This window comes from Perognathus longimembris, chromosome 3 (genome assembly GCF_023159225.1).
Source record: "Perognathus longimembris pacificus isolate PPM17 chromosome 3, ASM2315922v1, whole genome shotgun sequence".
Lineage (NCBI taxonomy): Eukaryota > Metazoa > Chordata > Mammalia > Rodentia > Heteromyidae > Perognathus > Perognathus longimembris.
The window spans coordinates 53,533,828-53,556,380 of NC_063163.1; the positions used below are offsets into that span (position 1 = coordinate 53,533,828).

Below are 22,553 nucleotides of genomic sequence, written 5' to 3' on the forward strand. Positions count from 1 at the left end.
AGGTGATATACAGAGGGGTTACATTTACATACGTAAAGTAGTGATTGCATTTCTTGCCAAATTTATTATCCCCTGCCTTGTTTTAAAATCTTTATCAAAATATGTAATCGAGCCGAGTGCTGGTGGCTCATGCCTGTAATCCTAGCTACTCAGGAGGCTGAGATCATGGTTCGAAGCCAGCCTGGACAGGAAAGTCCCCATGAGACTCTTATTTCCAATGAACCACTCAAAAACTGGAAGTGGAGCTGTGGCTCAAAGTAGTAGAGCACTAGCCTTGAGCAAAAGAGTTTAGGGACAGTGCCCAGGCTCTAAGTTCAAGCCCCACAACCGGCCAAAAACCCTAAGCCAAAATAAAATATCGATGGCATAGTTCCTTAGGCGCGTGAGTGCGTGCGTGCGTGCGTGCGTGCGTGCGTGCGTGTGTGCGTGTGTGTTTTAATGGTCCCGATGCCACAGTCACCCAAGATGAGGAAGACAATATAAGCTCGAGTGGCAGATGTGCAAAATATTCCCTATCAGCACACCCAAAGTCTGCTGAGTTCCAAGTCTTCATAACTGTAGCTAGAGGAATTTAGGGACATCTTGAAAACAGGATAATTCTAGAATAAAATAGCACCCCCTTTTGAAATCTAAAGCTACCCATCTACCTAAAGTGATTTGATGACCCCCACCACCACCACCCCGTACCTTAAACAGAGAGGAGAACACATGAAAGGTGTAGACGGCACAGGAGCCGTCGGAGTCACACATGAGCTGGTTGATGTGGCTGCGCCAGGCCTCCTCAGCGTCGTCACAGGCTGCGGGCTGAAAGGCAGCAAGGATGGCAGAGAAGAAGGGCGAGGGAGGGGGAGACACTCCCCTGTCACCTTCTCCAAAGCTGGAAAACATGCAAAGCATGGCATCAGGAGGGGAGGCCAGCTTTTGCCTAGCTGGAAAAATTTCCCCCTGAAAGGGTTGTGGGGACTTGGCTTGATTCAGAGATCACCTGTTGATTTCTGTGATTGCTCTACTTCTGATTCCCTTATACAGACTCTTAGCCATCAGCAAGGGTCTCCACACACCAACAAAGGAAACCCTTGTTCCCATGCATTTGCACTTCATCCATACTATGAAGGAATTATACTGAATGTTTTGATTTTCTAACTTGTCCCTTATGGAGAAAGACTGCAGATGCATAAATGTTGAGGACATGAAGGCGAGAGGAGGGGAAGAAATGAAAGAAGAGAAATGCAGGATAAGAGACAGGAAGGAAAGAGGGATAATGTGAAAAGTCAAATTCCTCTCCAGGTGTTGTCTCAGCTTTTTCCTCTGATAGAGTCAGTTATGACTCACCATGACAGTCTTCATCTAACCATGTCATAAATTTATATTTAGTTCTTATTTTTCAGCTTTCAGAAGACTAATCCTAGGATCTTGATTCTAAAGTAAATCTATAGCATTCTAATTTGTGACTTACCCTAGATGCTGAACTTAGGCATAGTGTTTTCATTAATTTCCCTTTTCTATTCATATAGCTCACTAGTTTCAGAGATATCAGCAACAAGGCTGAATGAAAGATACCCACTTAAAGAACAGTAATATTGCTAGCCAGGATGGTACACGCCTGTAATCCTAGCACTCAGAAGATTAATGCAGCAGGATCTTGAGTCCAAGGCCAGTTTAGGCTACTTAGTGAGACCCTATCTCAAAAAAGTAGTATTTAGTGTCGAGAGCATTTTCTGGTGTGCGTATACTTGCCAGTACTGAAGTTTGACCCCTGTCTGGGCACTGTCCCTTAGCTTTTTTGCTCAAGGTTGGTGGTACACTACCTTCATCTCCAGCTTTTTGGTGTTTAAATGGAGATAGGAGTCTCTTTTCTTAGATGTGAAAGACCTGGGGCTTGAACTCAGGGCCTGGGTGCTGTCCTTGAGGATTTTGTTTTTGCTCAAGGCTAGCACTCATTCTACTGCTTGAGCCACAGCTCCACTTCTACTTTTTTGGAGGGTAGGGTAGGAGGGAGTCAGTCCTGGGGCTTGAACTCAGGGCCTGAGCATTGTCTCTGAGCCACTTTGTGCTCAAGGCTTATGCTCTACCACTTGAGCTACAGCACCACTTCTAGTTTTTTCTGTGTAGCTTATTGGAGATGACAGCCTCATGGATTTTTCTTCCCAGGGTGGTTTCAAACCACGATCCTCAGATCTCAGCTTCTTGAGTAGCTAGGATTACAGGCATGAGCCACCCCAGCCTTTTGGCTGGTTAATTGGAGGTAAGAGTCTCATGGACTTTCCTGCTTGACCTAGCTTCAAAATGAGATCCTCAGGTCTCAGCCTGCTGAGCAGATAGGATTACAGGTGTGAGCCAATGGTGCTCAGCAAGAATCTCTTGTTTGTATCTTTTAATTCAAAATGGAAAGAACTCATTTTCAAGCCTTGGCAAAATGTTGCCTATCTTCAAAGCTTATAAGACCTGAACCATGTCTCCAGGCCCTTTGTTCTGGCTTTTCAAGCTGCTTTTGAAATGCCTACATGGCGGTCCTTTCTTGATTTCACTAAGGCCCTTACTGGGTGGGAGGCTGTGGGCTCCTTTGTTAGGAGGCCACAGCTGTATAGGTCCATACAGCACTTGGCTTTGTGCACTCACATGCCCACACGGAAGCATTCCTGCCAAAGAGTTGCCTTACCTTGCAAGGGTAAACTGGTCCAGGCCCCGATTGCTTTTGTCCTCTGCCTCTGTCGTGTCCAGACTGAAGCTGTCACTGCATTCGAAAGCGGCAGGGAGCTCATTGATGGAACCTGAGAGATCATCCTCATGCACTGTGGTGTCCTCTTCCTCCTGCAGAGCGTCAGCCTGAAGGGGTGGAAAAGAATCCTTCTGTGTAACCACACATACAAGATATCCTGTTTATGTATAGCAGAAACAAGATACTGAGAGTGATTGGTAGAAATGGACATTTGTCTTCTTGCTACAACACAATCCATTGCTAGAAGTAGGTTCAGAAATAGAAGAGCTCTGTGTTCATTATCTTCCTTTCAGGTCCCAAGGAGCTTCTGGTAATTATCATATTAAACCTATATTTATGGAATATAAATGGTAAACTTGGAAAAGTCTGCAGAGAATCCTTGGGCCAAAAGATGAGCAAAAGTTGCTGCATGTGGAGAGAGCCTGCCTAATGTCAGGAGGTTGATAATTGTGAAGCTGGGAAGAGGAACATAGACTTTGGGTTCAGAACTCTTCTTGCTTACTTTAGAAGCAGAGATAATTCTTCAATAAGGAAGAGCTTTGCCCAGGGGAATTAGGATTTAGAATTACCAGTGCCTGGTACAATAAATGCTCAAGAAACAACAGTACTGCGCTCAAATGATCAAAGGCCTGCACAGAACCTTCTCAGCTTTAATTATACTTTAATTAATTAAATTAACTGGTGCTGTTTATTGGGTCTTGAACTCAGGGCCTGGATACTACCCCTGTGAGCACTAGCCTCAAGCCAAAACTATCCACTTGAGCCCCTGCTCCACTTCCAGCTTTGTGCTGGTTAATAGGAGATAAATGAAATGGTTTTGAATAAAGATCCTCAAAATCTCAGCCTGAGTTCCTAGGATTACAGGCATGGACCACTGGTACCTGGCTTTTTTTTTTTTTTTTTCTTAAATCAGGGTTGGCATTCTACCACTTGAGCCATACCTCCACATCTTGCTGGTTAATTGGAGGTTAATTAGATTTGTCTCCCTGGTCTAATTTTGACCTGTGATTCTCAGAGCTCAGCCTCCTGGGAAGCTAGGATTACAGATGTGAGCAACTGGTGCCCAGCAGGCTTTTATATATTGAAAATTCTAACGTCCACTTGCACATATAATGTACTCTTGGATATGCTTTCAAGATAGCATATTTGAAGATGTGCTCTCACTTTATTACAGCATTTGAATGAACAGGGACAGGAAACAGCTCTAGGGCAGACAGAGCAGGGGTCACTGACAGGCAGGAAAGAGACATGACCAGTAAAATGGACAAAGAGGCTGGGCTTGAACTTGGGCCAGGGGGAAATCAGCCGGAGAACTGATTGTTCTTTATGAGAGGAAGGAAGGCAACGGGGTTACACATAAGAGGAGAGGAAATATACACGTACATGTTTTGAGTTGTTTTAAAAAAATAAAAATGTATATAGAGCTTTATCACAGGTTAATATCTAGCCACCCATTTAGTTTATGGCATTTTGAATGCTTCATAGTGGGAAATTAACAAGAATGTTAATTAGCATGAAGATGTATTAGGAGAACTGGTTACTACATGTGTAAGAAGGAACTGCTTATAAGTGCTGCATTTGCTTTCTGCTTTGCTGTTCAATGATACCGGTTTCTGAGACTATTCCGGGTTATTAGTGCACATAATTTTATTCAGAAAACTCTGAATTCTTATAAAAGCACCTCTCCAGCCCCTTTGGCATAAAAATTTACCAAATACCACAGAAGCCTAGCTCATGAGAAATAGGAAAATGAGACAAAGCCAGCTGGGCATGATGTTATATGCTTGTACTCCCAGCTACTCAGGAAGTGGAGGCAGGTGGCTGCAAAGTTCAAAGCTAGCATAGGCAAAGTGATCAAGATGCTGTTTCAAAAACAAGAATATAAAGATTGGGGAGGGGGGAAATGTACTTCTAGTAGTAGATTGCTTGCTAGCATACATGAGGCCCAGGGTTCAAAGCCTATTACCATTAAAACAAACAGTCTCACGGACTTCTTTGTCTGGGCTGGTTTTGAACCACTGTCCTTAGATCTCAGCCTCCTGAGTAGCTAGGAAGGATTATAGGCATGAATCACTGGCACCTGGCTTGAAATTTAATTTTTTAGCCTTAGGCTTCTGATACTTTAACATAGAACAAAAGTTTTCTTTTTGGCTAAAAAAGGACTCTACCGAATCCAAAGAGTCCCTTTTCAAGGGCACTCCCTGTGTACAAGTACTGGAGTTTGAAGTCAGGGCTTCTCAGTCCTTCTTGGCTTTTTTGCTCAAAGACAGGGCTTTATACTTGAACCAAACCTCCATTTCCTGGCTTTTGGCTGGTTAAGAGTTTCTTGGATTTGATTTGTCTGTCCAGGCTGGCTTTGAACTATGATCCTCATATATCTTGGCTTCTTTTTTGTTGTTGTTGTTTCTTGTGTTTCTTCTTTTTTTAAAATTTATTTATTAAAATTTTTGACAAGGTGTCGTGCAAACGGGCTACAGTTGCATAATAAGGCAGTGTGTACATTTCCTGTGATATCTTACACCCTGTTTTTCTTTCCCTTCCCTAGATCAGGTAGACATATATACAATACACAGTGTACCAAAAACATATACAGTAGCCACGTGGCATATGCCAAAGGAAATTCTTGGCTTCTTGAGTAGCTAGGATTACAGACATGAGCCATCAGTGCCCATCTTAAAAATAATTCTTTAAGTTTCAGAATTTTTAGGCAATTTCTCTTTGGTGGTTGCATGTAGCTTTTTCTCAATCTCAGCTGTGTTTATTGTAGTTTGCCTTTAGAAGTGTCAGAAAAAAAATGCTTCTATAATTTTTTTTCCTATTTTCTCTTCCAGAGTTATACAACCAAACTCAGGATAAGGGAGATTTTATCCTAAGAGCAACAGATTATTTTGGGATTTTAATAGGATATAAAATTTTATATTGATAGGCATAGAAGTTTCATAGGAGAAATTAAGAAGAATGTTAACAAGAAGATGGATTTATGGACAGTATATTTTCTGGAAATTATGATAAAATGAACCTTAAATACACATTGTCTGCTTTTTAAAAATATGAAATTATATCCATTAGTTAACTTTTCTACTTGGAGAGTCTCACTAGGAAAGCTTTCACATAATACTGTGATTGACACTAAAAAATTCCTATAGCATGCCAAAAGGCAAGCACTGAATCAATGTGCAAATTGTATAATTGGTTCCTACATAGGAAAAAATTTCCTTTAATACAGGCCCTCCACCCACACCTTCCTTAGCATATTGTTTCAAAAAAGTCATGACAGAGAACATTTCCTCAGTCACAGCGATCATAGACATATGCCACTTTGTTTTGACCTCCATCAGCAGGGTTCACACAAGAACAGGGTTTACCAAGAACTTCAGAACAGTTCTTCCCGCCAAGTAGATGACTGCTTGAATTAGGTAGTGTAAAACAACTTCAAGCCATGAGCTCAGATGCACAAGCTTCAATTATTTCATTAACCAGAAAGTAAAAAATGTTCTTCCACTTTTGATCTCCTTTAAGAATTCTCAGTAAGTTAAAACAATTTTTTTCCTTAAGGAAACCATCATAATTGCCAAAAATCTCCTCACCTTTGAACTCTCTGAAATCTGCAGGTTATTCATATCAGGCAAAGCCGCATCAAAGCTGGCCATTCTGGTGTTAAAGGAATGAGGGTCGGCGGGGGTGGAGTCGCATGTGGCCAGCAGCTCCATGGGATTTGTGTCCTCTGAGGGCGAGAGGGTCATGATCTGTTCAAAAAAGCAAAGGGAAGAAAACAGAATATGAGTGTCACATTCTTTAGGAGCTTTAGTTGCTCCTTTCGTAAGACCTCACATGATTGCTCTCTACTTGCTGGTGGACAGGTTTTAATTTCCTAACTTCCATATCTCACCATTATTATTCGACCTTAAACATAGTGGCAGGCAATCTAGTCTTCATCTGGTATCATTAAAGCACCAGTTTCTGAGTTGTCAGAGAACCTCATTAAAATGTCTGATATATTTCCTAAAGCTTTAGCTACCCTAGAAGTTATAAAGAAAATACCAGCATCATAACTATTTGGGAAAAAGTAAGGCTGGAAGGCTTTTGAAGTATATAACACATGGACACCAGCAATTGTTTCTGTCTGTCACCTCCAGAGAAGAATCTACTTAGAAGCAAGATACCACCTGAGAGCCAAGATTTTAGTTCAGCAGCAGTAACATGTTTCAAGTTTCTTTAGCTGGAATTGGATTCAGAACTCCTTCCCTGATTACAGAAACCAAGGCTCCCAGTTCCTGCAGTGGGAGGGTTGCTACTTACGAGGTCTGAGTGCTCCAGGATCTGGCTGGCGGTGAGGTCTTCCTCCTCGGAGGACTCATCGGAGTCCTCGTGGTTCATTTGATTTAGGCTGGGAGTGCTTCCTGAGAGCTGGCGCTCCTCCAGAGTTTGCATGTCGCACTTGTCCAGGCTGTCCAGAGAACGCCTGCGCACGCCCCAGTTGAAATTGTCCATGCTCTCCCCCTGAAATCACAGCACAGCCAGCTTTTATGCCCAAATTCTCAGGCTTAGCTTTACACAGTCAGTTTAGAAACAGATAGGATCCTCACCAACTCTCAAGCCCTCATCTGCTATGGTATCCACACTTTTACTTTACCTGATGTGAAAAGACACAAAAGCAGACTCTTGTATTAAGTCAGAGGTAGAAGTTATTGTATCTTTTTCTTTGGCATGTTGGATATTATGTTTTTTTTTCTTTTAAAGTTGATTTTGGTTAACCCTAGATATGATCTGGGTTTTCCAAAATCTGCAAGAAAGAAAATTTGAATACCAAAAAAACCAAAAAAGAGGTGTGCTCTCCCTTCCCCCACCAGCCTTGTTTAATAGTTTTTGGAAGGAAAGACATGTGGGAGCACATTCCGGAACCCTTTGACTATGAAGTGGAAGAGCATTAGGTAAACATTCCAGCCTGCTCGGCCACAGCGATTTTCACAGATAAAATGCAGAGTTCAAAGACTGTCAGAGAACGAGGCAAAGTTGACGGATCATGCGCTAGGCAGAGGCCAGTGCTTTTTGTTTTAGACTCCTCTTTTGAAATAACTCTCAAACTGGAAACTAGTTAGTTTCTTGAAACAAAGACTATTGCCAGTATTGAGACTGGGGGCTTGAACTTAGGGCCTTACATTCCTGCTTAGTTTTTTTTTTCCCTCGCTTAAGGATGTACATGAGAGCTATAGCTCTACTTCTGGCTTTTGGCTGGTTAACTAGAGCTAAGAGTCTCAGACTTTTCTGCCTGGGCTGGTTCCAAACCCCGATCCTCATATCTCAGCCTCCTGGGTAGTTAGAATTACAGGCATGAGCCACTGGTGCCAGGTTCATTTCTTGGTATTGTGAAGCACAGCCTAATGACTGATTGAAATAAGACATCTTTCCTGATGGGAATTCAGTGAACACTGTAATGATATGAGAATTGGAATGACAAACTTAGTATCACACTTGTTCCTTTTCTTCTGGCTTAAGTCTACTGTTTTTGGTTATCACCGACCTGTGGTATCAGATGCTTTGCTTCTCAGAAGTCTGTTTTGGCTGTTGGTGGGTGAAGGGAACAGGTAAGTACCCTAAGCATGTCATTCTGGATAGTACCAAGGTTATCATTACTCTTCCCTGTCATGGCAGCTCTTGAGGAGTTTGATCACAAGGCCAACAGACCTAGAAGACTTCATCATCTGTATCTGGTGTCTCATCTCTATCTACAGGTTGACTTCAGGTTTCCGCTTTCCAAAGTTTGAAGTCTCCCAAATCCAAAACATTTGAAGTGCAATCACATCTCAAGTGGAAAATTCCACATCGGATCTCATATCATCCAATGAGAGTCAAAACACAGAATACCTAAAAATACCATAGAGAATTACCTCCAGGAGGTATGCATATAGGAAGCATAAATGAACTTTGTGTTTAGATTTGGGCCCTATCCCTAAGGTATCTCATATGTATATGCAAAAATCCAAAATTTGAAAAAAAACCAACCAAATCTGAAAGGATTTTTTTTCCCCTAAGTCTGAATCACCTGGTCGCAAAGGGACATTTTCCTTAAGGGATATTCAACTTCTGTCTGATTTTACTCTCTTTGCTATGAGGTTTTTTTTTTTTTTTTTTTTTTTTTTTTTTTTTTTTTTTTGGTAATGGTGGAAAAGACTGCTGTCCTGATATTTGCAAGTAAATATTGCAGTAGAAAAAATAGAAAAAAAATGTGTAAGCGTAAGAAGTCTTGGGAGAAAAGGAAAAATGCATGTGTGAAGAAACAAAAAAAGACAAAAAAAATAGAATGGAAAAAAAATCACTGAGGGAAATACACAAACGTAAAGTCACAAAACCACTATCCTTATACCAAATGAACTGATGGGTTGCATTAGCACTTAAGCAACAGTTCTGCCTTTCTTACAATGATTTTCAGGCGCAGCCACAAACCTCCCAAGCAACAAAGATGTCTAGGTATGAGTACATTGTGCTGGACATGGATGGTTGCTACTGTTGACATGAAGGAAGCTCCAGTGAGGTCCCAGACTCTTTGAGCATGATGACAGGGAGACAGAAAGCACTTCTTGCAGGAATAAGATCTGTTTTGGTTGAAAATTCAACAGCCCTATTAGAGGCAAAGATGCCCAAACTGTCCCTGGTTAACTTTTCCTGAGCTAGATAGTCTCAGTCCAGTTCAAGTCCACGGTGACAGGGGCTTGGGGGGGGGGGGGAAGGGGGTAGTGGTGGGGGTGGTGCACAGTTAGAGCATGTGTGAGGCCTGGTTCAGTCCTGAGCACTCCCCCCCAAAAATCCATGGTGATGAAGTCCTCAGCCAGGCTTTCCAGCATAGCACAGGAATACACCCCTGCTGTAGCCGCCATCCATTCTGCCTTTCCTCCAGATGCCATATTGGCTTCTTTATTCACACGAAATTAAAAGTCAAATAGTGCTTTACTGAGAATGGCAGATACCATGTGAGAAAATGTAAAGGATGGCTGACTATTCAAAACAGTGTGTATGTACAGTTATCAAGCTAAAATGTACCACACAGGATTTATACTGGGATAGAAAATTATTAACCAGTATACTAGAACGTTTAGAAATATTCAAAAAGAGTTATTATGTCAAAAAGAATTATTTTATGGGAGGTACTAAGGATTGAAGCCAGGGCCTTGTGCAGGCTAAGGATGCATTCTACTACTGAGCCATACTCCTAACCAAAAAGGTATTGTTAAAGGAGTGTATGTGGTCCAGTATGAAGCTACCTGGAGTTGTGTCTGATATGACAGCCTTAGAGTGATTATAAGTCAATTGCCAAGGCTGACCCTGGTTTATACCAGTTGTCTTGGTGTTAATTATTATTAGCACCCCTTTTTACTTTTAAAAGCCTTGGTTTAGATGAAAATTTATCTAGTTACCATACAGAGTTATTTTCCAATTCTTGGAAAACAAAAAGATTTCATTGAAAGTAAATATGGTATAGCATTAGCTGTAGGTTTCGTGTGTGTCTGTGTGTGTGTGTGTTTGTCTGTCTGTCTATGATATTGGGTCCAGAACCCAGGGTCTCAGCACATACACAACCACTGAGTCACACTTCTAGCCTAGTTTCACTCTTAATAATTTAGCAATCAAACTCATCCAGTTTAGTTGCTTCATAAGAAAACGTAAGGTTTCCATGAATTACATTGGAAACACCACTGTTTCTCAAAAGAGATTATCATGCAACTTCCAGAACTATGCATATGAACTTAAATTCTGCGTTTCTATATTTTAGAAAATATTTCTACACTAGAGCAGCCAAGAACAAATACCTCTCATATCACACACATCTAAACAGAAATATACACACAAGTAAGCATACACTTGCTGGAAGGAAGGAAAAAAGCAATTACGTTGTTATAAATCTGCAATGATGCCAAACATCTACTAGCACATCAGAATTAAAAATAGCATTATCTTACCTGGAGTTCCTGGGGAGCAGACAGAATGGGCAAGAAAAACAAATAAAAGGTCTATTTAAAATGATGACATAAGATAGTCAAATGCATGTCTTAGCTTTAACACAACAGTGCTAACAATATATACTTCAGTAGATACAACTTTTGAAAAAGGCTAAATATGCATTATCCCCAAAAAGAAAAATGATAATTAGACACCAGAAATGCTGCACTTCTTAATGGTGGGTGATGTAGTCAGGGCAATAAATCATAGACATTGTTTCTGAAGTAGCTTTCCCTTTCAGTGACAACCTTGCTCTCAACACTTTTGCATTTGAACGCCTAAATAATTATTCCTGAAGAAACTGTTGAATGTCACAAGCAAATGAATGAGGGTCATCCACTAGGAAAAAAAAAAAGGTGGGATCACCTGACCCTGTTCACAAAGCTAAAAGTGTCTGTAATCACGATGTTCACTGTAGATGTGCATTAATAGCAAAGATACAGCACCTTAAAAGATTCAAGGGCAAAAACTTCCACAGATATTATCCAATGAACTTCCCAGACTGTTTAACAAATAATAGACATGACAAAATGACTTGTCTTTTTTGACAACTGTGTTCTTGAGAAGTTCAGTATACTTGATTTTCTCTAAGGAGGATAAAATGAAATTTTTCACCAATGAGAATACAAGAGCCGGAGAACACCAGCTATATGTTTGACAGCTCTGCACAGGCTGTTCTTTGTTTGTGGGTGTTTGTTTTTTTTTTTGCCAGTCCTGGGTCTTGGACTCAGGGCCTGAGCACTGTCTCTGGCTTCTTTTTGCTCAAGACTAGCACTCTGCCACTTGAGCCACAGCGCCACTTCTGGCCATTTTCTATATATGTAGTGCTGAGGAATCGAACCCAGGGCTTCATGTATGGGAGGCAAGCACTCTTGCCACTAGGCCATATTCCCAGCCCCCACCCCCTGCCAGGCTGTTCTTTATTCATGCTCATCGGTCAAATGGGCATGCAGAAACCAACAGAAACTAACCCAGGCTTAGGCCATATGGCTAGGTTACTTGCAGAGCTGGGATTCAAACTTGGAGCTGATGGAGTCTGAAGCTCAAATGCTTTAAACTCTACTGCTCTGGATATCATTTACTATAATGTTGTCCGGAAGTAGTAAAACATTACCAACTGGTTTATCATCTATCAGTATGTATGATGTATTATGTATGTATGTGCATATGTATGTATCAGTCTATATTATCCCTCCATCCATCCATGCATGCATGAATGAGATGAGGTCAGTCTCACTCTGCTATCTCAGCTGGACTGAAACTCCAAGGGCCAAGCAACCCTCCTGCCTTAGTCCCTTCTTGTTTCAAGCACCTAATAATAAAGATGTGCAGCATAACACCTGGCTTTCAAATGGCTTATTTCATTTGAATAAAGTGCACTCTTTTGAGTTCTTTACAAAAGTTTAATCACAAAAGACAAAATGATCTCTTGTTGTTCTTACTGTACCTGGAAAATATTAGTATACTTTTTTTTAAAGGAACATTTTTTCCTCTTTCCACTCCCTCTTTCCCTTTCTACTGGGCCAAACCCCAGCCACCATCTGCCTGTTTGCTTTATCCTTCCCCAGCTTCTATTTTTCATGCCTTCTCTTCTCTCCCTCACTCCTTTCTTCTCTTAATCCTCATTTCCACCCTCCCTCTCTCCTTTCCTCCCTTTCATATCTTTTATATCCTTCATTTCTCCCTCTATCTCTCTCCCTCCCTCCTCTCTCCTCTCCCTCCCTCCCTCTCTCTCCTTTCTTTCCTTTATTGATGGATTGGTTTTTAGTTGTTTATTTTTGCTGTGCTAGATAGGAACACAGGTGCTAAGTCACTCTACCACTGAGCTACATCAACATGAGGCCCCCCTCTTTTATTTTGGTGTCAATATTGGGGCTTCTTGCCTTAACTTGACATTTTCTGTTCAAGGCTGGCACTCTACTACTTGAGCCACATCTCCACTTTCAGTTTTTTGCTGGTTAATTGGAGAAAAGAGTCTCATGGTCTTCTCTGTCCAATCTGGCTTTGAACTGCCATTCTCAGATCTCAGCCTCCTGATCAGCTGGGATCACATGCTTGAGCCACAGGTGCCCCAGCTTAAGCCCCCTTCAATAGAAATTACATTTGTTAATTGCTCTGAAATTGGGTGATTCCTCCACCTCATATCATTCCTGCTAGTTTTACTCAGCAGAATGTTTTCATCTAGCTGAGACAGGAAACATATTTTTCTTATTCTGCCAATTTTCCTCCCTAGTTTAAGTTTAGCACGAAGAGGGTGTCTACACTTGTTTAGCTAAGAGCAACATAGGGGTCAGACTAGAGAGCTATCTTTTGACTTTAGCTTAGCACTCAGCTCTGGCTCAGAAACACATAGCAAATATTTAAAAGCAGGTATATATTTTGCTTTAGAATGTCGATCCCCCCCCCTTTTTTTTTTGCAGTACTGAGGCTTGAACTCTGGGGCTGATGCTTGCTAGGCAGGAGTGTTTTAGGCTTTTAAAAACAACCCTCCCTGCCCTTACTGAATGGTTTCTTTTTTACTAATTATGGTCAATAGAAACTTCTGCAATCCTTTTTTATTAGTGCCAGAACACTCTAAAGTGAAATTTAATATGGCCCTTATTTGAAGGATGCCCTCCCTGCTCACTGTGCTTTTAGCTGCTTTTTTTATTCTTTCTGTTTTCCAGTGCTGGAAATGGAACCTAGAGCCTTGCACATGCTGGATATATACTCTAGTGTGGAGTGAGACCCCAGCCTCAGCCAGTGCTTTTATATTCTTTACAAACTGGGTCTGATCAGTGTAATTTCCAGTGAAGTAATCACAGAAGGTGTTCATACTGCAAACATGGGTAGATTTCTGCTACTGTTGACGTCCAGGGTAGTCATAGCTGAGGGAAGATGACAATAGATAGCTCTCCAGCCTCAGCTACACATAAGCTAGCTGGTCAGCAGTCATATGCTTTTTCTTTTCTTTTTTTTTTTTTTTCGGTGCTGGTCCTTGGGCTTGAATTCAAGGCCTGGGCATTGTCCCTGAGTTTCTTTCTGCTCAAGCTCAAGGCTAGTGCTCTACCACTTGAGCTTCACTTCTGTTTTGTTTTGTTTTTGTAGTTCAGCGGAAATAAGAGTCTCAAGGACTTTCCTATCCGAGTTGGTTTCCAACCACAATGTTCAGATCTCAGCCTCCTGAGTAGATAGGATTAAAGGCATGAGCCACTGGCATGCAGTCATATACTTTTTTATTTTTACTTGTTGGTCATGGGGCTTGAACTCAGGGCCTGGGCACTGTCCCCGAGCTCTTTTGTTTAAGGCTAGAGCTCTACAATGTTGAACCATAGCATCGCTTCTGATTTTCTAGTGGTTAACTGGAGATAAGAGTCTCATTGACTTTCCTGCCTTGGCTGGCTTTGAACTGTGATCCTCAGATCCGAGCCTCCTGCGTATCTAGGATTAAAAGTGTGAGCCACTGGTATGTGGCATAGTCATATACATTTAGGGAAGCTATTCAAAGTATTCAAACTGATAGTTACAGTAGAAGTTGCCTACCTGCCATAAGATATAATAAATCTTGAAGATTCTGATTTATTTATAAAATCAACAGAAGCCAAGCAGGCATTGGTGGCTCATATCTGTAATTCTAGCAACTCAGGAAGCTGAGGTCTGAGGATCAAGGTTCAAAGCCAGCCAGAGTAGAAAAGTACATGTGACTCATCTCCAGTTAAACAGCAAAAAGCCAAAATTGGAGCTATGTCTCAAGTGGTAGAGCACTAGACTTGAGTGCAAAAGCTATGGAACAGCACTCAAGCCTTAAACTCAAGCTCCAGGACTGGCATGCACATATACAAAAAAGACAGCAGAAAGCCTTTTTGGAAAATTCATCACGTTAAATTGCACAAAACCTGTCCAAGGTTGTACACTACCAAGAGCCAGGCTCAGTACCAAGCACCTTTACGTGAGCCAATCTCACCAAAAGTGAATTGAGTTTTCATTCTCATGAGAAAATCACTGCTGCTCAGCTGGAATAAGCCCCTGAGCTACAGAAATGAGGGTGACTGACAGCATTGCTCCTCTTTCCAGAGCCTGTTTCAAACACATGATTCACAGCAGAAAGCATCTGATTACCATGATTATCATTCGAGATCAACACATCTGAATATGCCTGCTGAGACTTGAATTCAGCCACTGAAACAGAGCAAAGAGCTCCTCTCTCTCCTCCTGTCTTGCCCCCCACACCCCAATCTTGTGCTTTATATTTTAACTGGCAATCATTTCATCAAACTTAGCACAAAAATGTTGAATCCCTCAGGCTCTGATCTCATGTTGAAGCAGGCAAGCTTTGAAATCGCTGAATTAGAGCAACTTTACATTTAAAATAATTAAATGCCTAGCATATTTTGCCCAGGTGCCAGTGAACAGGAGGAAAACTTGTGTTTTTGAGTTCCCTTCTAGACTGTCTCTCTGTCTCTCTCTCTCTCTGTCTCTCTCTCTCTCTCACACTCACACACACACACACACACACACACACACACACACACACACATACAGCCTTTGTGTGGTCATTACAACTCAGATCTTTGCCATTTAGTAATAAGTTGGCAGTGTCTGCCATGGGTGCAGACAGGAAGGGTGTGGTAACTTTTGCCATCGCGAGCAGCTGCACTCTGAATAAAAGTTGATTCAAAAGACTGTTTACAGTTCCCCAATTCAAAACCTCGGTCCGGAATCAGACATGGTTTAGTTAAGTGAAGGACAAGCTGGGAGGATTATTATTATTATTTGACAGAGAATATGCTGTACCTCTCCATCCTCCAACTCCACATCGAGGAAGTCGAAGTCCCTGAAGACTCTGAACTGCTGTTCGCTGTTGGTGTCATCCATGTTCTCCTGTTCCCGGGCTCCGTCCTCTGAGGACACTAGGCTCGTCTGATGCTCTAGCAGGTCCAGGTCCCCACAAGAGGAAAAAATCACCTGCAAATCAAGAGAGCCCTCTCTTGAGACAGCCGTTTCCCTCTGCTTGTTTATGTTAGGAGAAACATTAATTGGCTTCTTGTAGCCCTGAATTTCCAGTACACACCTAATTCCTTAAGTGGATATTTTTAGAATGTTCTTTCATTATTTATGTTGGACAGGTGCCTTTGGATTGAACTCGTCACAGACACGCAAGTTCATGCACCAGGAAAATGTTCAAGAGTTGAACTGCTCTCTCTTAATGGATGAAGATGGGACACTGTGTGTGTATGTGTATATATGTGTGTATAACAAGTATGCAATCACAAATTGGAGTAGCTAAAATTTTCCACTGTTCCCAAGATGACTGAGATTAGAGACGGCATACACATTCATACACAATCAAATTCATATTTTAAGGACTATGTCAATACTTTCTTTTTGTAGCATGACCCAAGGGAACAAAGGATTTAATTATTTTTGTCAATCCTGGGATTTGAACTCTGGGCCTGGGCACTGTCCCTGAGCCTCTTTGTGCTCAAGGCTAGCACTTTACCAATTGAACCACAGAGCCACTTCTGGCTTTTTTGGAGCAGTTTATTGGAGATGAGAGTCTCACAGACTTTCCTGCCCAGGCTAGCTTCAAACCATGATCCTCAGATCTCAGTCTTCTGAGTAGCTAGGATTACAGGTGTGAGGTACTAGCACCTGGCTCCTTTTTTTTTTTTTTAAAGAGATAACCCAGGAACTGGCAAGAATAAGAAACTAAAGCCAAATTACACTGTATGCATGTATGGAAATATCATTGTAAAACCCATTCACACTACAAATAATATGATAACAAACAATCATAACAGTAGTAGTAAATAGAAATTAAAGCCCAAAAGTACAAAACTTCTGTGTTTAGGTTCTTTCCAATGAGCCATTTAAACATTCCAGAAATAATACCCTGTGAATGGAGTGAAATATTTTCCTAGCCAACCTCCACCAGATATGGATATGAAATAAAATTAACATTCTTTATATGTCCTACTTTACTTGTCCTTGGAAAATGGACAAATCGATAAGAATTTAAGTATAACGAACATTTCTTCAAAGTAACAAGATTGAGTGAACTTCAAGTGTAGTATTTCCTCTCTAGTGTTGAAGAGCAGTCATTATACACATGATGTATCTTGAGCGGCCCAGAAATACTCTGGAAAAAAATCCAAAATATGAAGGGGTTTGGAATTGGAAACTTTCTGAGTGTTGACAGGCTCAAAAAGGTTTTGGCTCTGTATATCATCTTTATAATAACAATAAAAAATTTTAAAAGGTTTTGGGGAAAAACAAGTTTTTGGAGAATTCAGGGTTTTCAGATTGGAGATACTAACTCAGTCTAGGCAAATGTGCCCAAATCCACAAGCTGAAGCCCAAGACACTTCCAGTGGCAAGTATTTCAGGTAAAGGCCACTAAACTGGTATTGTCATGAGCATGTGCTTGACAGAGTGTGGAACTGGGATTGTACATGTGTATGTGAAATAGAGTCAAGGCTTGAAGACAGCCTAGAATTCCCATTTCCCCAGCTGAAGGCTGCCTTTCTCTTCAGTCTTTCTTATTCGTAAAGTGCTCCAGGAAAGTATTTCTGGTGGGCGAGGCCTCAACAGAGGAGGAGACAGTATGAATCTTTAGGAGACCTTGCTACCTACCAGGGCAATAAAAGCCCTGGTTGGCTGTGCCATCGCAGAGGCAAAAGCCCTGGATGCTCTTCATCTCGGGCTTGGAAATTTGTCTGCCCCTCCTGCCGCGGTCCCCTCCCTGAAGTAATATCAGAGGAACAGCAACAAACCCCACTCACCAATACCACCAAAAAGGTGACTCATACAGAGGCCAAATTTAGCTGATGGCTGGGTGTTTTCCCAGACAAAAGAAGTATCAATTCATACTTGAGTATTTATGAGCCTCTATCTGCTCATGAACTACCTAGGTAGGTACATTTGTAATTCTGCAAATAGGTCCACAGAGAAATTGGTTAATTCTTAATTTATTTGGCCAGTTATTTAGTTTGTGATTTTTTTGGACATTATAAAGATGCATTTCTAGGAAAGACTAAACTTGTTTTCAGTGTACAGCTGAAACTTTACTGATTGATCTACAGTGATTGTGTGTGTGTGTGTGTGTGTGTGTGTGTGTGTGTGAGAGAGAGAGAGAGAGAGACAAAGACAAAGCCTCTCTTTGCGTCATCTTGTGCTAGTAATAGTTCCTGGCTTGCTGTGACCTTAGCCTTTCTATTTGAAAATGAACTTTTTGTTGTTGCTGTTGTTGACTTTTCTCAGTAATGGAGTTTGAATTCAGTGCCTCACATTGCTAGGCAGATGTTCTACCACTTGAACCATATCCCCAGCCCTTGAAAAAGTTTTAATATGGAAAATTAAACAATCATACTACCTAGTGAAACCAAACCCTGAGAGTTTTCCTGATTCTGCTAGAACATGCTAGAAAATGCTCACATTCACAATTTGAATATTCTGAATTTTACAAGTTTCAGAAATTTATGTACAGCCATCTTTGGTGTAGTCAAAAGCTTGGCACTATTTTCTTCTATTATACCAGTGAAAGTTTATATGAGAACAAAAACACCCATGACTAATCTATCATTTAAAAGTATTTTTTGTTCAAAGTCATTTTGTTAATAATATTTTTGTTACTAGGTTGCCATTTTCCTTCCTCTCTTTTTTTCTGTCAGTACTGGGTCTTCAACTCAGTCCTCAAGGCTGGCACTTGACCACTTGAGCCATACCTCCACTTCCAGCTTTTTCCTGGTTAATTGTAGACCAAACTTACCGACGGGTTTTTGCTTAGTCCTACTTCTTGGCCGCACAGAGAGAGGACGTGCACCAGCTTCTCTTTTGTTCTCTTCTGGAAAGGAAACACAGGCAGCTTTTCATCAAGGAATCCTGGGAGCAGACCTACCCTAATATCGTCTTCTGAGTATAGAAGGCAGGTGAGTGCTAGAGATAGGGCCATGAAGACTGGAGAAGCAAAATACACATGTGATAAAATACCAAGAACATGCTCAAGTAATACTTTAGATTTTGCAGTTAACTACAGTGTTACTTTTGCCTGTTTTCACTTTGTCAAGCCATGCTTATTAGAGAATTGAAAGCCAGGCACACATTGTGTCTGTACTGAGGCTGATAAATCTCTGTAGAAATGGCTGAGAGAACTATGGACAGGTTATTTGGAGCAAGGAGGACTCATCTGAATGAGTGGGGGGAGGGTGGGATTTCTTGGAAGAGCTTTCATATGTAAGATCAAATTTTCTTCTTTTTCTTTTTGGTCAGTGTTGAGGCTTGAACTCAGGGCCTGGGTGCTATCCCTGAGCTCTTCAGCTCAAGGCTAGCACTCTACCACTTTGAGCCACAGTGCCACTTTAGTTTACTGGTGGTTAATTGGGGAGAACAGTCTCACAGACTTGTCCAGGCTGGCTTTGAACCGTGATTCTCAGACCTTAGCCTCCTGAGTAGCTAGGATTATAGGTGTGAGCCACCTGTGCCTAGCAAAAGATTAGATCTTCTGAGTGTTAAGAGAATGATAGGCAGTGGGGAGAACAACAGAGCCAGCTTTCAAGTCAACACAATGACACATTCAAAGGTAAAGCCAGTGGGCGTGGGATGCTGTGAGCCCTCATCATGGTGGCATTGTGGTCTAGATGGTCAGCGGGATGGTGGGAATGGAGGGATTCAGTATCACATGGGCAGCTGGATTCTGTAGATTCCCCCAAACGCCATTCAAATGTGCCATGGCTAGAACCATCTACCTGAGAATACTGGGGCCTTTTCCAGCTCACAGGAACAAGGACATTGGAGTTGGAGCCTGACGAAGTGGATGATGTACTCCTGGTAACTGCCATGGCTCTGGGTTTCCCATCATGCCCAGAAGAATTCTGGAGTTCATCGTATCGCCTCCCGATGATTGGTGTCTTGAGAAAGGAATGCAAAAGCACACATTATTCTGTCTCATTAATAATTGTGTGGCACATGCCTACAATCCTAGCTACTGAGGAGGCTGAGGTCTGAGGATCTTGGTTCAAAGCCAGCCTGGGCAGTAAAATCTGTGAGACTCTTATCTTCAATTAACTGCCAAATATCCAGAAATGGTGCTGTGGCTCAAAGTGGTAGAGTGCTAGCCTTGAGCACAAAAGCTGAGGTACAGTGCCCAGGCTCAGAGTTCAAGCCCCAGGAATGGCACAGAAAAAACACACAATAATTCTGTGGTATAGGTATACAGAAATAAAAGTATGGCTTAAGTGGTAAATACTAGCATGTGAAGGCATGTGAGGCTCTGCGTTCAAGTCCCAGTACACACACACACACATGCGCGTGCGTGTGCGTGCGTGCACGTACGTTCTGTGGTATAAGGGGTCTTTCTGCATAGACCAAACCAAAAACTGCTGGAGTGAATAACTCAGATGGGAGAAGGTCAGTGTTACTCACAGATTGGTTGTTCCCAATGTTCAACTATACATTCGGTATCATTTCACATCTCCAACATTTTCCCACAGTCCTTACCATCAGGAAGCAGTATGTTTTAGAAACCACTGATAGTGACTAGAGACAGTTGAGTTTTAGATGTTTAACCCTGAAAGAGTTTTCTAGAACAAAGGACTAAAAATTCCATCTTCTCTCTCTAACCTTTAATCATCCATCTTTCTGTACTACTCCTGAGTAGCAAGGATTACAAGTGTGAGCCACTGGCACTCGGCTTTCTGTACTTTCAATTATTGAAAAATTTACTTAAATTATTTATATCTTTTCAATTATTTAAATAGATGAGGTCATGGCAGGGACTTGGGTAGCAATTAAGAAATCTCTCTGAGAGCTGGAGGATGGTGGCTGGGGAGGCAGCATCTCTCCAACTTAAGCTCCAAGTTGGTCTCTCCTCCAGACATCAGCTCATGGAGCCTTGAGGGGGCAGAAAGCAACGGGCAGTTCCGAAGTTATCAACCTGGCTCCCAAGGCCCCACACTGTGGATTGGTTCTAGGTCTCAAGGGGTCTCAAGGAATGTAGCTCACCACCCACACCATTTTTATAATTTTTTTTCTTTAGAAGAGAATGAACTCAAGTCTAAGAGCAGAAATAGCTTTCTCTCCTAATGGTCCTAATGGTGTTAAAAAAAAACAGTTTATCATGGACAGTGGTGAATCAATACGTTAATATTATTTATATACTAAATATAGATGTTGGTCTCTCCTTGGAGTAAAGTAGTATCTTATTTGTATCAGTATTTTATCTATGAAACGTCAGTGGATTCTGCTGGATAACAAAAGCCAACCCATTTAATAGTGCAAGTGAGTTCCATAATAAGCAGATTTGTTTTATTTCTTTGTGAATTTATACATTTATTAGTGGTTTAGAAATGCATATTAGTGATCTATAAACTGGACATGGTGCCATCAGGACTTGATTAGAAAATCCAATAAAGTATAATTTCTGTCTCCCTTCCTTTCTCCCTTCCTTCCTCCCTTCCTTCCTTCCTTCCTTCCTTCCTTCCTTCCTTCCTTCCTTCCTTCCTTCCTTCCTTCCTTCCTTCCTTCCTTCCTTCCTCCCTCCCTCCCTCCCTCCCTCCCTCCCTCCCTCCCTCCCTCCCTCCCTTCCTTCCTTCCTGTGGTGGTCCAGGAGCTTGAACTCAGGGCCTGGGTGTGGTCCCTGAGCTTTTTTACTCAAGGCTAGCACACTCACACTATCACTTGAGCTACACCTCCATTTCTGGCTTTTTGATTGTTGGAGATAAGAATCTTGAAACTTCCTTCCTGGGCCAGCTTTGAACCACAGTCCTCAGATCTCAGCCTCCTGAATAGCTAGGATTATAGGCATGAGCCACTGGTGCCCAGCTGATTTCTATTTTTTTTTTAGCACTACCATAATAATATGGGTATTAAAGGTAATAATAGGGTAATAAAGACTTGGAAGCCTAGTAAGCTTGTTCCTCAGACTTAAAAAATACTTAGACTGCTCTAAGTATTCAATCTTATGACTTCTGCTTTTTCTTTTCTTCTTGACTTCTTATCTTGGGTTGCTAGGCTTCGTCCTTTAGATAATATTATCTCCTTGAGATAATTTTATGTTTTACAAGTAATGTGTGGCTGGGTGCCAGGGGCTCATGCTTGTAATTCTAGCTGTTCTGGAAGTTGAGATCTGAGGATTGCTGTTTGAAGCTAGCCCAGGCAAGAAAGTTGGAGAAACTCTTTTATCTCTAATTAATCAGCAAAAAAGCCAAAGTAGAGTTATGGTAGAACATTAACCTTGAGTGAAAAGCCAAGGGACAGTGCTCAGGTCCTGAGTTCTAGCCCTAGTACTGACAAAAAAAAAAAAGATCACTGTGGCTTAGGGAGCCACCATATTGCTATAAATCTCGTCATTTGTTAGTCTAGTGGTACTTCATGGAAATAGATGGAATTATTAGACAAATAATGAAGGTCATGTTTTTGTTTTCCTCCTAATATAGGGTCTCAATTTTAAGTTCATGTCTCCTACTGCCTCAGCCTCACCAGTGCTGAGATTACAGAGGTTTCATTTTTAGTTCCTTCCATTTTTAATTATCTTTAAAAAATATTTGAAGCCAGGAGGTGGTGGCTCACACTTGTAATCCTAACTACTCAGGAGGTTGAGATATGAGGATCATGGTTCAAAGCCAGCCTAGGCAGAAAAGTTTGTGAGACTCTTGTCTCCAATAAACTACTTAGAAAAAGCTGTAAGTGACTCAAGTAATAAGAGTGCTTGAGCATATAAAGTCTCAGGGACAGCCTTGCATTCAAGTCCCAGGCCTGGTATAAATGGATAAATGAATGAATGAATGAATAAATAACCGAGGCCAGTTTCTAGTTTTAAGTTGTTAACTAAAAGCTCAATACTCAAAGCATTTTTTTTTTTGCC

At 41.4% G+C, this 22,553-nt stretch overlaps 1 protein-coding gene across 6 annotated transcripts in view; it reads right to left on the reverse strand.

Moving 5' to 3' along the window:
* The window catches only part of Fry (FRY microtubule binding protein), a 348,931-nt gene that overhangs the window by 28,030 nt on the left and 298,348 nt on the right, over positions 1-22,553 (reverse strand). For 4 of the 6 annotated variants that reach the window (XM_048341548.1, XM_048341547.1, XM_048341550.1 and 1 more), the window contains exons 49-56: positions 19,438-19,599; positions 18,462-18,536; positions 15,488-15,658; positions 10,675-10,683; positions 7,019-7,219; positions 6,307-6,465; positions 2,660-2,826; positions 688-877 (exon numbers count right to left, since the gene is read on the reverse strand). In XM_048341548.1, coding sequence (XP_048197505.1) covers positions 688-877; positions 2,660-2,826; positions 6,307-6,465; positions 7,019-7,219; positions 10,675-10,683; positions 15,488-15,658; positions 18,462-18,536; positions 19,438-19,599 — 1,134 coding nt within the window. The remainder of the gene's footprint in view (positions 1-687; positions 878-2,659; positions 2,827-6,306; positions 6,466-7,018; positions 7,220-10,674; positions 10,684-15,487; positions 15,659-18,461; positions 18,537-19,437; positions 19,600-22,553) is intronic. The other 2 variants (XM_048341549.1, XM_048341552.1) reach the window with 1 other exon arrangement.